This window comes from Suncus etruscus, chromosome 4 (assembly GCF_024139225.1).
Source record: "Suncus etruscus isolate mSunEtr1 chromosome 4, mSunEtr1.pri.cur, whole genome shotgun sequence".
NCBI classification, from domain to species: domain Eukaryota; kingdom Metazoa; phylum Chordata; class Mammalia; order Eulipotyphla; family Soricidae; genus Suncus; species Suncus etruscus.
This window is the reverse complement of record NC_064851.1, coordinates 37041930-37060008: the sequence shown is the minus strand read 5'-3', so window position 1 is coordinate 37060008 and position 18079 is coordinate 37041930. Positions and strand designations below refer to the sequence as shown.

The 18079-nt window shown below is 36.7% G+C and overlaps 1 protein-coding gene across 1 annotated transcript in view; it reads right to left on the bottom strand.

The window, feature by feature from the left end:
- The window catches only part of SAMD13 (sterile alpha motif domain containing 13), a 46636-nt gene extending 29367 nt beyond the window's left edge, over positions 1 to 17269 (bottom strand). The window contains exons 1-2 of the mRNA XM_049771285.1: positions 17168 to 17269; positions 15618 to 15702 (exon numbers count right to left, since the gene is read on the bottom strand). Of these exons, the coding sequence (XP_049627242.1) occupies positions 15618 to 15670 (53 nt within the window). The 5' untranslated portion in view covers positions 15671 to 15702; positions 17168 to 17269. The remainder of the gene's footprint in view (positions 1 to 15617; positions 15703 to 17167) is intronic.
- Between the last annotated feature and the right edge of the window lie 810 nt (positions 17270 to 18079).

The window sequence follows — 18079 nt, the reverse complement described above, 5'->3', positions numbered from 1 at the left end:
CTGTTTATCTTTTACCTTGTATACCTGTTTCTTTTACCTGGCCCTCAATCTGACCTTACCTTGATCCCAAATCCAAATTTCTTTCCCTTATTCTCTTTCTCACAGCCTATGGGTTTGTCAAAGGTCCCTAGCTTCTCTATTAAAAAGGCTTGAAGTATTTTGTCAGAATCCTGCCTGTTTGGACTCCGACAAACTGAAGGCCCCTGCAAATGCTGGCAATATCTCATTGTCATTTTAGGATGGAAGGTTTTCCTGATTCTTACTCTGCTGGGATGTGATATCATCACTTACATAACTCTGAAATACGATAGCACTAGCTATGAAGCAGAGAAGAAAAGACATTGCAAAGCTTCAGGTGGTGTACCATGAAGAACAAGAAGCACAATGGAAAGGAAGGAGGGTTCCTTCATATCTCAGGTGAGGAAGTCATGAAGAAAAATAAGAGATTATAAACCAGTCAATCTACTTAATGATTGATCCACAAAATTTAAAAAAAAAGTAATAAAAGAAAATCACAAAGATGAGACTAATCATTTACATGCAGAGAGAAGAAATCTCTCTTCATCTTTGCTGATGACCAGCATCAAGCACAAACCTGATCACTGTACAATCCACATAGAGCAGAGCTGTGTCCACTAACAGACCAACTAACAGAGAGAGAGAGAGAGCACTGAAATGCAATCTGCATTTCACACATTGCCTGATTGGTGTGAAATATAGCCTCTCACCTCATGACCATATTTCTGTAATTTGCTTTTGTGGCACAAAAATTCAGAAAGGTTATGAAACACCCCAAACCACATATTCAAATCAGGTAGATATTCCATAAATACTGGCCTCCAAATGTAAGCTTTTTTTCATCCTATGTATTCACTAATGTGGTAAATATTTACCAAAGACCTACTTTTCCTGAAACTGGGTTTTGCTGGTTTTATGCTAGATGAACATTACAAGGACAGAAACAATGTAGTCCCTGTCTTCAAGGAGTTGGCAACCTGGAGAAGGGAAGGAAAGTTAAACAGCTGATCCCAAGGTAGATTGGAATTGGGGTGTGGACGACAGCAACTGAAGTGTGTGTGCCAATTGCCTGGAGAAATATGGCTGATTCAGACACTGAAATTTTTCAATGGCAATTTTCTAAGGCAGCAACTGCTCTAAACACTCTGAGCAAGCCTCTGAAAAAGGACGCTTGCACAGGCAGATACGTGCTGACACATCTCATCACTTTTAGGCCATTTATGTTGATGTGATGGATGATTTTACTGGGCCCTTTAGAGGTTTTAGCAGAAGCTTTAAGGAGAAAGCTGGGGAAAATTCAAGGCAAAAACACGCTGGTGGTGGCTGGCAGGGTGGGTCACAGAGCTATGGCTAGATAATATATGACATAAAAACATTTAGTTGATGGATTTAAGTGTCATTTCTCCCCTCCTCCTCTGCTGGGAAAGTCACATATCTCCTCAGGGACTGGTATTTGTAGTCAAACTGAGACACTTTATTCCTTTAAAAATGGATTGTCCTCTCCAAATTGTCTCTTCTAAAGCACTTGTCAAATTCCAGAAGGAATTTGAACATCACTGTTTAAAACACCTCCCAGATAGTGTTTCCCATCAAGGCTACTAATTTTGCACTGATAAAATGAAGTGGCAGATATAAAGGTTTCATCATCATTTGATATTTATCATTTGCTGTTATCATAGCAAAATTGTTTCTTAGAATATTATGCAAAAAGATGATAAATATTTTAATGTGTGAGACCTTTAAATATATATGTATTTTATCTTATTACAAAAAGTTAGCAAGAAAGGGCAGAATTTATTAACAATTCATTGTTGAATCAAATCACTGTTTCCAATGAACCCAGTCACCTTTTAATCCTTATGCATGTGGCTAGTTATATCATGTATGAGAGAATTCCTATCATACATGAATAATTTATATTGGAATTCATTATTCTTTAATTAGACAATCACTTCAATTTTAAAGAGCAAGGAGACACAATGAATAACAAATCTGACTGGCTGGAGTGATAGCACAGCGGATAGGGCATTTGCCTTGCATGTGGCTGATCCGGGTTCAATCCGTGGCATTCCATATGGTCCCCTGAACCTGCCAGGAGCGATGTCCAAGTGCAGAGCCAGAAGTATCCCCTGAGAACTGTTGAGTATGGCCCCCAAACCAAACCAAACCAAACCATAACAAAACAAAACAAAAAAAAAACACCACCACCACAAACAACAAAATAATCTGACAGATATATGAAAACTGAGCCCTTTTTATGAACAGTTTCATCTTGGCATGTTGTAAGCTTAAGAGTAAGCACAAATGTCTTCATTTTCCTTTAAGGATTAGTGAAGGCAGGTGAATATGGTTGAAAAACTAAGAACATAGCATTTCAATCTTTTGTGATATTTATTAAAGACATAGACTGAAATAAAATAAATCAAATTAGTGAATACCATGGTTGTCGTTTCAAAACCCCATTAATCCATTAATTTCCCTTCTGTTTCAAAATTACCTTAGAGACTGGGACAGGAGTTACTTTAGAAACTGGTTAATATAGTATGGTGAAATATTTATCACATATCCTCTTTCAAAGTTAACTCTCAGTATCACATTCAGAAATACACTATAATTTTACTGCCATGAGAATTACATATATTTCTAAAATGAAATGAATCTATTCTATGTCTAAATGGTGTTAGGCTATAAAAACAATATAATTTTGATTCTAATAAATTATTATCCATCACTTTACTTATGATATATCAAGTCATTAAGCAATGAAGTAAAAAAGATTCTTCTCAGGACATTTTTAATTTTTGAATACTCAGATAAAAAATTGACTGCATTTAGATGTAGCATAATTAAGAAATGAAAACATTAAAAAAGTAAATGATTCTTTAATCCTTTATAGCCCAGAATTTTTAGATTAATATACAGAGTGCTAATTTAAACATGTTTACCATTTTAATTTATACTAAAATCCATGGGCAACATCCTAGGTTTTGTCATATATACAGCTTAGCTCTAAGGTTATATGAAGTCATAAAGGTGAGAGATCCTAATTGGATAGGATGGAGGTGACCATGTGAGAAGAGCCACATAAATAAAGAAGACCATTAGCCACAGCAAGGAAAAGAGAAATAGAGAGAGAGAATATGGGCAAAGAAAAGGGTAGAAATAGAGAGAGAATATGGGCAAAGAAAAGGGGTAGGATAGCTCTCACCTTGAAAGATAGATCCATGTGTACCTTGATCTTGGGTTTCCAACCTTTAGAACTGTGATAAATATCTGTTGTTTAAGTCACCCTATCTGATGTATTTTGTCATGGTAACTGGAGTGTACTAATGTAGTCACAGAACAGACAGGTAGGATTTTTAGCCTCACTAAGAAAAATTAAGTACATTGGTTCTAAGTATCCATACAAACTTTCATATACAGTATGATCTGTAGTCACTGAATCATACAGCACAGCACTATCTTCATTCAATCATTAAAGCATTCAATCCTGAGTAGAGAGGACACTGTGAAGTTTTAAATTATTGAATCAATTCCCTTCCCTCTTCCCTCCTCTTTCTCCTTTTCCTCCTCTCACTCTCCCTCCATTATTATTCATTTCTCTCTTTCTTCCTAAAAAAGTAACCTGACATCAGGACTGAGAGGTAGTGTAAAGTTTAAGGTACTTGCCTTGCACAAGACAGACCATGGCTCAATACCCTGCCAGCAGCAGTCATTTCTGAGCACAGAGCCAAGAGTATACCCTGAGCATGCATCTATAGTCCAACAACACTCTCCATCACATATCTCAAATAAAAAAAAAAACCACCATACTATTATGAGGTATTTGGTATTTGCCACTTAAAAACGTGTTATTTTAATTTCTTAGCTTCTATTACAGAGATATTTTATGATCAAGGTCAAACTTTGGTAGTTATAAGAAGTATCAATCATTAAATTCAGGAGGTTAGGCAGAGAAATTGTAGGGTCTGGGAAATGTGGATTGAATAGATGAGATGAGAGTAGGGTAATAGGAAAGGAGCAATCAGGAACTGTGTAGGAAGCTAGATACATTCTTTGCTTTCAAGGGATAAATACTAAAAAGTTGCTGATTATTTATGTGATACTATAAAATAAAAGGACAGGATTAGGAGTAAAAGAATAAAAGCTATACTATTACATCGCTCACTTTATATTTGTAAGTGTTTTAGATCAATACCAAATATTGACCTAAGTTGTGAAATGAAGCAAAACAGTATGTTTAATGATCTGTGTTCCTTGGTATGTTTTGTTGAGTAAGTCATGAAAGTGCTTTGTGGAAATTTAAGTATTGTTAAACCACATTCAATATTTTATTGAAAATAAAAGAATTGAAGGCTGGAAAAATAGGTCAGGAGGAAGAAAAACTGCCTTGTAGGTAACTAACAGCAGTTCAGTACCCGGCAACATATGTGGTCCCCTAAGTACCATAAGGAGTGATCTCTGAGTGATCCCAGAAGTAAGCCTGAGCACTGCTACATAAGGCTTCAACCCCTACTCCATAAAAATAATTAATTTAAGGAGACATGCTAAATATTTAATTAAGACAAAAATGGTAAATATATATATTTTATTATTGTTACTAGAATTTGAGTGAGTTAAATTTGAAATTTCCCTAAACGAATCTAATTTGTGGCTTACATTTACTGGCACCTTGTACTGAAATAAATTTACATAGCACAAAACGACAATAATAATTTTACTAATTTAAATGATGACATAAATATTTGAATAATAATTGACACTGATAAACTGATAGCTGCTTATCTTTATGAAACCCCAGTCAAATTCAATGTTAAGAATACTGACACACAAAATATATTTTACTTGGACTGTCATAGCTTTAAAACTATATGCTTCTGCTTCAAAGTTAAACCAATATTTTTATAGAAATAAGTATCAAGGCCAGAGCAGTGGCGCAAGTGGTAGGGCATTTTCCTTACATGCGCTAATCTAGGTCGGTTCGATCCCCTAGCATCCTATATGATCCTCTAAGCCAGGAGCGATTTCTGAGCACATAGCCAGGAGTAACCTCTGAGAATCACCGGGTGTGACCCAAAACCAAAAATACATACATACATACATACATAAATAAACAAACAAATAAATAAATGAGTAATATGAGTGCATAAAGTAAAAGAAAATAATTTCTGGTAATTAATAACATTTTAAGTATTTTATAGGTGTAAGGGCATGTAATATGTATAAAATGTATTAATCTAATACAGACAACATGTTTCCAGTGAAAAATCTTGTATCCAAATGAAACATACTATAAGTATAAAATATAAAACAGATTGAGAAAGTTTAGTACAAAAATGTAAAATAGCTCATTTTGATTGCATGCCAATCATTTTGGATATGGTTAGTCTAAATACAGTATATTTTTTTAAGTTTGCCTTTTGTTTTATTTGGTATCTTTTTTATCTTTTATTTAAATACTTTGGTTACAAAGTTGTTCATGATGAGTTTCACTCTTACAATGTATACCACCCTTCATCCCTGAACATTTTCCACCATCAGTGTCCTCAGTTGCTCTCCTACCTGCCCCTGCCTGCCTCTAGGGCAGACATTTTACTCCTCTCTCCCACCTTTCTTCCTTTACTACTTTTTAGTACTTTTTACTTTTAGACACTGTGGGTTTTTTTTTTTTTTTTTTTTTGGTTTTGGGCCACACCCAGCAGTGTTCAGGGGTTACTCCTGGCTGTCTGCTCAGAAATAGCTCCTGGTAGGCACGGGGGACCATATGGGACACCGGGATTCAAACCAACCACCTTTGGTCCTGGATCGGCTGCTTGCAAGGCAAACACTGCTGTGCTATCTCTCCGGACCCGGTTTTCACTATTTTTAATAAAGGGATACCATGTATGTATGTATATGTATATATATATATATATATGTATACATATGTATATATATCACTCTATCTGCGTTCAGCACTCAGTTCTTATCCAGAGTGATCATTTCCAACTATTATTATCATAGCTGTCCATTTTCTTTTTTTTCTTTCTTTCTTTCTTTCTTTCTTTCTTTCTTTCTTTCTTTCTTTCTTTCTTTCTTTCTTTCTTTTTCTTTCTTCTTTCTTTCTTTCTTTTTTTTCTTTTTCTTTCTTTCTTCTTTCTTTCTTTCTTTCTTTCTTTCTTTCTTTCTTTCTTTCTTTCTCTTTTCTTTTCTTTTCTTTTCTTTTCTTTTCTTTCTTTGGTTTTTGGGGCCTGGTGACAGTCAAGGGTTACTCCTTATGCACTAAGAAATCAGTCCTGGCTTGGGGGATCATATGGGACGCCAGGGGATCGAACTGTGGTCCGTTCCTAGGTTAGCACATGTAAAGCAAATGCCCTACCGCTTGCGCCACTGCTCCAGCCCCAGCTGTCCATTTTCTACCCTAGTGCCTCAGTATTTGTACCATGGACTGGTCCTCCTGGCTCTCAACTTTATTCTCTTTGGATATTACTATCACACTTTTTCCCTTATATATCATAAATGAGTGAGATTATTCTATGTCTATCCCTCTCCCTCTGAATAATTTCATTGAGCATAATACTCTCCATATCCATCCATGTAAAAGCATATTTCATGACTTCATTTTTCCTAACAGCTGCATAGTATTCCATTGTGTAGATGTACCAAAGATTCTTTAGTCCCCTCATCTGTTCTCAGGCACATGGGTTGTTTCTAGTAGTTTAGTAGTACTAGTTATTTCTAAGTAGTGCTGCGATGAACATAGGCGTGCAGAGGGTTTTTCTGTATTGTATTTTTCTGAGGGGGTGAGATTCCCAGTATATATTCTTAGAAGTGGTATTGCCATATCATATGCATGCAAGCTCAATTTCTAGATTTTTGAGGAATGTCCATATTTTTTTACAAAAAGGTTGCACTACTCTGAAATCCCACCAGCAGTGAAAGAGAATCCCTTTATCCCCACATCTGCTTCAGCATTGGTTGTTCTTGTTCTTTGTGATGTGTGCCAGTCTCTGTGGCTTGAGATATCTCATTGTTGCTTTGATTTACATCTTCCTGATAATTAGTAATGTGGAACATTTTTTTCATGTGCCTTTTGGTCGACTGAATTTCTTCTTTGAGGAAATATTTGTTTACTTCTCCCCATTTTTGGATGGGGTTAGATGCTTTTATTTCTTGCTGGTTTTTTTTTTAAATCATTATCCTATATATATTGACTACTAACACTTTATCAAATGGTTATTGGGTGAATAGTTTTTCCCATTCCATGGATAGTCCTTGCATCCTAATCACTGTTTCCTTGGAGGTGCAGAAGCATCTCGGTTTAATGTTTATGTTTGCTTCCACTTGCTTGGCCAGTAGTATTTCTTTTTTTTTTTTTTTTTTTTTTTTTTTTTTTGGTTTTTGGGCCACACCCGGTAACGCTCAGGGGTTACTCCTGGCTATGCGCTCAGAAGTTGCTCCTGGATTGGGGGACCATATGGGACACCGGGGGATCGAACCGCGGTCCGTCCAATGCTAGCGCAGGCAAGGCAGACACCTTACCTTTAGCGCCACGCCCGGCCCCGGCCAGTAGTATTTCATCCTTGAAAATGCCTTTAACTTCAAAGTCATGGAATGCTCTGCCAACATTTTCTTCAATGTACCTTCTGGTTTTAGATCTGGGTGCAGGAACCTTGGTTCAAAATGCAGGATGGGTCTGAGACTATTGTCTGGATCATCTAGGAAGGTTGCCAGGTAAAAGATGATAGCAAGCAGAGCAGCTCCCCAGCCTCACTATCACTGCTGGCCATCTTGCGATCTAGCATCTCACAGCCATGTCACTGCTGCTTAAATGGCAAAATAGCTGACCATCCGGCCTCACTAGTCCTGTCCCTGCTGCACTCCCTCAATGTTTATGTCCACATCCTATGAACTTGGCCATGGAGATGGGGCCGCCCTGCACCCCACAGCTCCCAGCCCCACTATGGCTGCTTCTGAGGAGGGGAGGGACCTCTGAGGAGAGATCTCCGAGTGCGTAGTCAACCCTCAGAAACAACTGCACGGGCCAGCCGCGGGGGGGGGGGGGGGGGGAACCCGTGTGTCACATGTTGGGTCACATCTTGCCGTTAGTTCTGAGTGTGGAGCACGCAGCACACCCTCACCATCACTGCAGGATTTTGACCCACACTCAAAATGGCAAAATGCAATATGTGTTTAATAGATTATTGTTAAAATTCTATGCTTTTGTGTGTTTGTCTGTTTTGGCAGGTCACTGCGTGGTGTGGCTCTCTGACTCTCACAGTTTAAAATTTTGGCTCTTTGTGTCGAACTTGTTCGCCACTCCTGCTCTAGAAGGACTCCACTCATTTTTTTTTTTTTTGCTTGTTTGATTCTTACCCCTATTTTTTATTTATTTATTTTATTATTTATTTATTTATTTATTTTTATTTTCCTCAAACAGTACCACATAACTTGAACCAACTTTTTCCACCTTTCAATTTGAGGGGGAAACAATGGAGGGCACCAAGACCAAACAGTTGTATGATCACTGAGTAGTAATAAAAATGATCAGACTTAAATACCAAACCTAATCCCAACGACAACAGAATAGATTCCTAATCTACAACAAGATAAACACAGAAGAGACCACTTATACTAGCAACCTGGGGGGTAAGGGAGAGGAATATGGGGTGCGTGCTGGGAACAGGGGTGGGTGGAGGACAACTTTAATAGTGGGAATTCCCCTGATCCAATGTCAATATGTACCTAAAATATTACTGTGAAATCCACTTTGGTCAAAATAAAATTCATTATTAAAAAAAAGAAAAGAAATTGAAACCTACAGTAAAGAAGATGAGAAAGAACTAGAAACAAATAAACAAACATACAAACAACAGATCCAGTCAAACCTTTGGGACTGAGTGAGGATAGCTACTGGGCAAAATCTGAATCAAAGAAAACAAAGGCATCTTCAACCAGTTTAAGGCTGACTTGAAATCAGAAAGGATGGCAAAATATCAGCTATACTACTTTCCCAAGAAGTTCAGCCACTTTCTGAGCTTCAGTTTACATTTTTTTGAAAGAGGAATAATATTTTCTTATTGTTGCAATGATTAAATGAAATAATTTTTGTAAGGATAAAACCACAGGTGGCAGGCACCCTCACACTTTCTGAAGACAATTATTAGGTCACTCTAATCTTTTTCCATTTTCATAATGACCTTCCTTTGCTCTTTAACAATTGATAGACCCAAGACAGAGAAATTAAGTTTTTTTCTTATTCTTCTAGTTAAAAAACAAAGATAAGGTCAAGCCTTATATCAAGTCTTATATTCCACCCCTACCCCCACAACCCCCACCCCATGCTATGAGGATCACAAGTTCTTCCACACTGTATTTAATTCATCCTGACCTCCAAATCTGGGCGTGCTTTTGCTTTCTTCCTAAAGGAAGAGGAAATTTCCTTCCAACTAGTTTAAGAGCTATACTTTTTTAATATTAAAAAATAATATAATATTTTTACTCTTTAGTTGCAAAAATCTTAGATCCCATAAACCTTTTGCCTAGAATTCTTCCAAAGTTAGCATTTTCCCACATCTTTTTGCCATGTTTACCATTTTACCACTTTTCTTCTCTTTACTATAGCTGTCCCTTCTTTATAAAACAAGAGGAGAATGAAAAGTAGCAAAAACTATAGACTGAAATTCCTGGTCTCTTAACTTAGATTTTACCTAAAAATATCCAATAAATATGTTAAAATATTGGTACCTATATGCCATCCTGTTACACATTCCTCATGTGGAGGTTAGCCTAGAGCAGTGTTCTCAACAGACATTTGGCAATATCTGGAGGCATTTGGATACTTATGGTTAGAAGTGGAGTTAACACTAACTTTCAGTGGGCAGAGGTAAGGAAAGCTGCCAAACAATCCAAAATATACACAGGGGCACACACACATTTCAAAAAATAATTATTTGGCCCCAAATGTTCTTTGTGCCTGTGTTAAAAAACTTGATCTATGGGGCTGGAGTGATAAAATAGTGGGTAGTTTGCCTTGCACAAAGTTTACCCAGGTTTAGTCCCTTTATTCCAGATGGCCCTCCAAGCACTACCAGGAGTGATTCCCTAGCATTGCTTAGGTATGCCCTCCCCTCTCCCCCCCAAAAAAACCTGACAAATCTCAGAACATTGAGAACATTAGCACAGAACATGTTAAAAATGCAAGGTCTCAGTCCTTTTTTTGCAACCAACTGAATCAGAAATTCTGCATGAATACTTTTTTAAAAAAATCTATATTTTAACAAGATTATCAGATAATGCTAATTAAAGTTTGAGAACATCGCTAGTTTAATGTACTTAGAGAAGACTAGAAACGATTATGTTCTTATAAAAAATAAGCATTTTGGAAAGAGAAGTTCTCTGTATCAAACTGTGGTCCTATTATTGTTTGCACCTTCCTACAAATGTTGAAGATAAATGAAAGATGGGATTTCTTAGCCTTGCTGTAAAGAGAGTCATGTTTGGGTAGAAATGGTTGAAGTCCTCTCTAACAACCAAGTCACTCTAATGTGTAAGAAAGACTTGAGCTTCAGATACAGGCTTAAATTCAACCAGGCTGAATCCCGGCCCCATCATGTTTCAGCATGAACTAAACATTAAGAGTTTCATGAACTTCTTGGAGCCTGGAATTTTTTTATCTATAAATTTTATTTATCCTCAAATATGACTGTAGTGTTAAGAGTTTATACTAAGTGCTAGTCAAATTGTAGAAACTAAAAAAATTAACCAGGTAAAACTAAAACTCTGAAGAGGAAGGAATATGTAGTCAGAAAATAGGGGCTCCTTTTTAAGGTTTTGGAAGGGACTCTTTGCAACAACTATACACTGTATTATTCCATATATAGTCAAGTAACTATATGTTCTTGCCAAAAAAATAAAATGAAAGCAACTTTAAACCTTAGTTTTGTAAATCTCAGTCTTGAGATCTTTTGTTTTACAACTTGAGAGAATGTATTAAAATCTAACCCTACCTCACCCAATATGTTAGTTACAAGCTACTTGTGGTTTTAACAATTTTTTTTTTTTTTTTTTTTGGTTTTTGGGCCACACCCGTTTGACGCTCAGGGGTTACTCCTGGCTATGTGCTCAGAAATCGCCCCTGGCTTGGGGGGACCATATGGGACGCCGGGGGATCGAACCGCGGTCCTTCCTTGGCTAGTGCTTGCAAGGCAGACACCTTACCTCCAGCGCCACCTACCCGGCCCCATTTTTTTTTTTTTTTTTTTTTTGTGGTTTTTGGGTCACACCCAGCAGTGCTCAAGGGTTTTTCCTGGCTCCAGGCTCAGAAATTGCTCCTGGCATGCACGGGGGACCATATGGGATGCCGGGATTCGAACCGATGACCTTCTGCATGAAAGGTAAATGCCTTACCTCCATGCTATCTCTCCGGCCCCGGTTTTAACAATTTAACAGGACTTTTATTTTTGGTCAATGGGAAGTTACAGGACCCATATTTATTTTCTTTTTTTTTGGTGGGGGGGGCGCACAATCGACTGTGCTCAGCAGTTACTCCTGGCTCTGCACAGGGTCATTCCTGGCCATGTTCCAGAATGACCATATGGGATGCCTGGAAAAAAAACTTGGGTTGGCCACTTCAAGGCAAGTTAGTGCCTTGCCCACTATTCTATTGCTTTGGCCCCACATTTCATTTCTTATCCTTTATCCTGTGACAGAATATAGACAAAATATATGCAAGAATGGTACTCAAGTAAATTAAATCCATTCAACAGCAGTGAAGAACATTGATCCTGGAACAAAGGAAATAAGAGGTAGTAAACTCAATCCACAGAGTGTCTGCAGCAAAGACTGCATAACCCCTGCTCAGGGATGAGGGAACTGCAGACTTTGGAGGACTGTAAAGGTTCCCCATATATTCTCAGTGGGTTACTTATTAATTCATAAACTGGAAACAATTGGGCAAAAATGTAAACCACAAAACACCACACCATAGAATTAAAACATTCCTAGTAGACACGGCACAATTAGAAGTGTGTGATTCCTACCTGCATAATAGAAAAATCTCCCTGTTCATATGCAAAGATTTAAAGTACAAACATGATTGTCATCTCAGTATAAGGGGATACCCTACATCAAATGCAGCTCAGGTAACAAGACCTAAAAAACAAGACTATAAAAAAATCAAATTACTTGTTTATAAGTAACTTAAGCACATCTCACAACAATGACCAAAAAATACTTATAGAAATACAAAAACATTTAGCATATACCAGGTTAAACATACAATATTTGACATAAACACATAAAGAATAACAATGGAGTAAAACAGGAAGTCCAGAAACAACAAACAAACAAGAAAGTTGAAGACACAATTCCACAAATGATGCTGGAACAAATTAATATGTACAGGGGGAAACAATACCATTAACATGACATCAAGAGAAATAATTTATTCCTTATATCACACCATAAACAAAAATTAGCACAAAAATCATGTATCGTGGATGCAAAACAAATCCCACCACATAAGAACTCACCCCTATAAGCATTATACATAAAATTAATAATATATACACTTTGCTTCCAAATTAAAAAATTTCCACACTTTGAAAGAATGATACTGTAGAAAGAATGAAAGCACAAGAAAAATACTAGCAGAAAATACCATCAAATCATATATATGATAATTTGTACCCAAAATACATTAAAACTCTTTATATATAGTATTTATATAGTAACAGATAACTCAATAAAAAGATATAAAAAGCATTTAAATTAAACTTACTTAAAAAGGTATGTCAATCACAAATAAGCACAAGAAAAATACTCTATTGCAGGTGTGATTAAGGAAATAAAAATTAAAAGTACACCTAATAAAACTTATAATGAAAAAGATGATCACATCATGTTTAAGAGAATTAGAACAACTAAAATGCCTAGACAAGGTTGATGGGAATATAAATTAGTTTAGAAAAAAATTCAAAAACTATTTATAAAATTAAACATAATGGGGCCAGAGCAGTGGCACAGAGCAGTAAGGCGTCTGCCTTGCTAATGCTAGCCTAGGATGGACCATGGTTCAATTCCCTCGGCCTCCCATATGGTCTCTAAGCCAGGAGTGATTTCTGAGTGCATAGCCAGAAGCAACACCTGAGTGTCACTGGGTGCGGCCCAAAAAATATCAAAGAAAAAATTTAAACATTCTATTTAACTCAACTTTTCCATAACTAAATACAACAGAAAATAAATGATGTACTCAAAGACTTTTACACAAAAGGTAAAGGAAGTAATATCCCCCAAATGGAAACAAACCAAAAATCTATCAACAAATGGATAGTCAAATAACAAATAAATTGTACAACATGTACTCATTTAGTGTTGTCAATTAGTTCTTGGAAATTGTTGCTTTGAGCAAAATGATGTGTGATGAAAGTAGGTTCTCAAATAATGCACTTCATTCAATGTTGGTTGGACTGTATTTTCTTTTCTTGTTTATGCTACAATGAAATGACTTTGAAAGAAAGGACATTGTTCAGTGACTTGTATATTCATGAAATAAATATTATTGAGTAATAAAAAGTAATAAACTATTAATACACACTATAATAATTGGCCCCCAAACCAACTACCCTGGGTCAAATAAATCATACCAGTTCTTTAAAAAATATAGAATCTAGGGCCAGAGATATAGCATGGAGGCAGGGCATTTGCCTTGCATGCAGAAGGATGGTAGTTCGAATCACGGCATCTCATACGATCCCCCAAGCCTGCCGGGAGCAATTTCTGAGCACAGAGCCAGAAGTAACCTCTGAGCCTGCCAGGTGTGACCCAAAAACCAATATATATATATATATATATATATATATATATATATATATATATATATATATATATAATCTAAATATTTCTATTTAGTCAAATTTCTAGAAAAAGTAAACTAACTTAAAGTGACAGAGAGTCTATTTGTATTGCGTGAGAATTCAGGAGGCACAAAGATCAGGAAGGGTGCATAAGAAGATTTAGGTAAAAAAAATTTGGGGCAAAATGAATATATTCATAACTTTAACTGTCATGTTTGCAAAGGTACATATCAATATCATAATTTATCAAATTTAAATTTTAATCTCAGGCAACTTACATTTCAAGAAAATAATTAAATTTTGGGGGGTTTTGGTTTGGGGATCTTAGCTGGTGGTACTTAAGCAAATGCCTGACTCTACTCAAAGGTCATTTTGGGCAGGCTTGGGGGAATCAAATGGGGTGCAAGAATTAAACACAGGTCAGCCACATGCAAAGCAAGTGCCTCATCCTCTCTATCATTTCTCCAGACCCCTTAACCCTTAAATTAAGTAAAATTAGATGCTCAGCTCATCAGTTACATAAGTAGCATTTCAAGTTTTAATAGATACTTAAATAGCCTAGTGCCTAGGACAGCCCAATGCAAAACATGGTGTCCATCAATTGTTCAAAACACTGAGAGCAGCACTCATCTCATTCTGATTAGTGGTCAACACTTCTATGTACAAAAGTGTGTTCTCTTAATTTCCCCATTTATCTACTAAAGATTTCAAGAATGAGTGAAGTATATACAACCCTGATACACATAACATAATTGAAAGCTTTAAAAAGCATGTGTTACTAATTTTTGCATATAACTTCTCTGAGAAGTAAAATATACTTTCTATTCACAAACATACAGCCCACTGTTTACCCATTGACATAGCATAGCTTCTTTGGGTCACATTTGACAGGTTTCTCTTAAGCTCAAATTGAAGATCATTTTAAACTAAATGAAATAGAAAAAAGTGAAATAGATAATACCTTCTTGGAACTAACTTCCTCTTTGTCGTCAAAGAGTGTTTGGTTTCAAGATAACTCCAAAATGAGAAATACAATTTTTTTCATACATTCACAAATACATATTATGAGTTAGTTGAAATTATGTAGCATGTTTCAACATATGCAAATGAATATTTTTCTATTTGAAAAATTAGGCATAAAACACAACAAATATAATCAGGTTTCCAATATCAGGGTAGATTTTACAATGGATACACTAAAATATTTCAATTCAATCAGTAATTCATAAAATCAGGAGAGAGGTTGCAATAGTTAAGAATTCTTACTGGAAGTCTTTCCTTCCTTTGCTATAGCTCTCTCAGCTTTGAGAGTAGTGATTTCATTTTAAAAGACATAAACTTTCTTTTCTGCCCACATTCTTGTAGCCTATGTGGATTTGGAAGGTAGAGTCAATGTTTCTGAGTGTTTTTGTTTCAGATCACAGAATGTAGGGTTTGAATCTTCAACCATTCCTTTTCCAAAGCTAATATTTTTTCTTTTTCTTTTTCCTTTTCCTTTTTTTTTTATATCTTTATTTTATTTTATTTTATTTGTTTTTTTGTTTGTTTGTTTTTGCACAGTTCAATGTTTGAGTCATCTCTGTCTTAGAAATGGAATACAGAAAAAGACATTGGGGTGGGGGTGGGGGAGAAAAAAGAACTTGGTCAGTGTAGACTAACCAAGAAAAGCCACAGTGTATTGTAGTAGATAAAACAACACGTATAAAAATAGAAACCAAGTCCCTCTGTTTGCAGAAGCAGAACTCACAAGCCAGTTTCACTTACTTTTTTACACCGACAGAGCCATTTTCCTTGTTTTCCATGTCAACAGATAGCATGGGAACGCTGCACAGTTCCTTTACTTCAGCAACTAATCAATAAGGGAGAAAAGCTTGTGTTTAATGCTTAGAAAGTGAGAGGAGAATATAGATTCTGTATCGGAAACATAATGGTCCCTTTTACAGCTTCACACCAGTTCACGTATGTTTGTTTAATTCTTCCGTTCCCTCAGCGATTGGCGAGATGTGATTAAACCTAAAGAACCGGAGATGATGGGGGTGCTTTCATCTGTACTGGCACTCCCTGCCTTGACAATAAGCATTTGCAAATGAAATTGAATCCTCCCTCAAAACAAGTGCTGTGTGAACTGGCACAGTTTCCTCTGGGTGCCAAGCTCAAGCTCTCACTTACGACATTGCAACTCATAAATGAGTCCAAGTCAAGAACAGACCCCTCTTCTGCCATTTCTCAGCATGGGTTGTGATTTCTTTTTCTTACTGCATTTGTTTTTTGTTTGTTCCCCCACTCTTTGGTCCACTCCCCCCAGCTCTTTTTTTTTTTTTTAATTCATTGCAGTGCAGAAGTGCACTTAAAGCTTTTGTCAACAAGTATTCTCCAACGTCATATATTTTCAACAAAAGCCTCAAAAACCTGTCGGTGAGATGCCCATGCTGTGAGAAAGCTGGACACTCACAAAGATGTCAGATAGTCTTAGCACTGAAAAATGTGTGTGTGTGTGTGTGTGTGTGTGTGTGTGTGTGTGTGTGTGTGTGTGAGAGAGAGAGAGAGAGAGAGAGAGAGAGAGAGAGAGAGAGAATATGTGTTTATGTATATAAGAGAGGGAAGGCAACCCATCAGATTTATATAAAAATCATCAATCAAGGAGATATAGTAGCATCCATCACTTTATCTTTTTGTTTAGTAGAATGAGAACTGGGGGGGGGGGGAGGCAACAAACCCTCCACAATTAATATCTAATTAGTCAAATGAAAGAGCTATGGAAAAAAAAACTGCTTAAAAATAGTTCTGAACTGGGCTTGCTTGTTCTTCTACAGTTGAAGACATAAATTAAAATACATTCCTCCCAAATCACTTTATACTTCAGCACTCCTTCTCTAGGGATTACTCTGACATGACTGTACATCATTTAGTATATTCACCAGATTTTATCACTGTTAGAGAAGTAATTGGTTAACAAATAACAAAGTGTGGGATAATCTTTACCCCATACACACACATACACTGGCAACTTCAAGTTGCTAAGCCACTCAGATCATTCCTAGAGAAATGCAGCATTTAATATAGAGATATTAACATACATTCACACACCGTTACAGAGTAGACAGAAGATAGTGCTGTTGCTCCAAGCCCAAAAGAATGATTTCACTTCAGTTGGAAACTGTTACATACATTCACCATTTTTCTAAGCATTTCAGAAAACAAAACAAAACAAAACAAAAACACTCACAGTGAGACTCTGCAACACCACACTACATTGTCTTATTAGTAGTATGACTATTTCCTATTTTTTGTGGAAGAGCAAAAAGAAAACCTACCTAGAAGCAACTAAAACATGTCATATTTTATAGGCTTATCAAGAACAGCCAAAGAAACCTCAATGTTTTCTTTCACAAAGTAGGCTGGCAAAGGAATTCAATAAGGAGGTACAATTTGACACAGTGAAATAAAACCAGGCTGGCTCTCAGCCAACATGACGTTAGGAATCACACACAAGCTGCACCAACTGCCTTCTGGTTCATGGCTGACTTTTTAAAGCGACAGTGTGCCCGTTTACTTTCGCTAACTACCTTCAGCATAATTAGTGCAAGTAGATGAATCCCAAGTACCCAAGCTGCAGAATTCTCTCAGCACCTGTCTCGAACAAAGAAAAAGAAGTCGTAACAAAAGCTTCTTATTTTCTCTCCCCTTCTCTGTGTCTGTATGACATGTCTCTGCTGCTGTTCTGAGCTTAAGTGCCATGTTTCAAACTCTTTCTTTCTTTCTCCCCAAAGTGAGAAATAAGGGCAAGGGTTCAGTGCTTATGGGTTATATAAGTCAATGAACTGTCAAGAAGCTACAGTCCAGTATGACTATTTTTCTGAAGAGAGACTTGTGGACAAAGTTCCAGAAGCTGGCTTTTAAGTAATCTCCTGGTGAGAATCAAGAAAGCACTGCTCCCCAGAAATCCTTTTACTTCATTATGCAAAAAGTAACATTTCAGAGAAGATGCAAAATAGATGACCCTTCCCCTAAGAATGCCTATATTCTTTCCTTTTGGCATTTATTCCAGCAGATGACATCAGCAAAAGTTCAAAATGGAACAAACCTTATTCTACAAAATAAAAATTAGGGGGCAGAGTGATAACACAGTGGTAGAGCGTTTGCTTTGCACACGGCTGACACAGGACTAACCTGGGTTCAGTAACCAGCATCCCATATGGTCCCCAAAACTGCCAGGAGCAAATTCT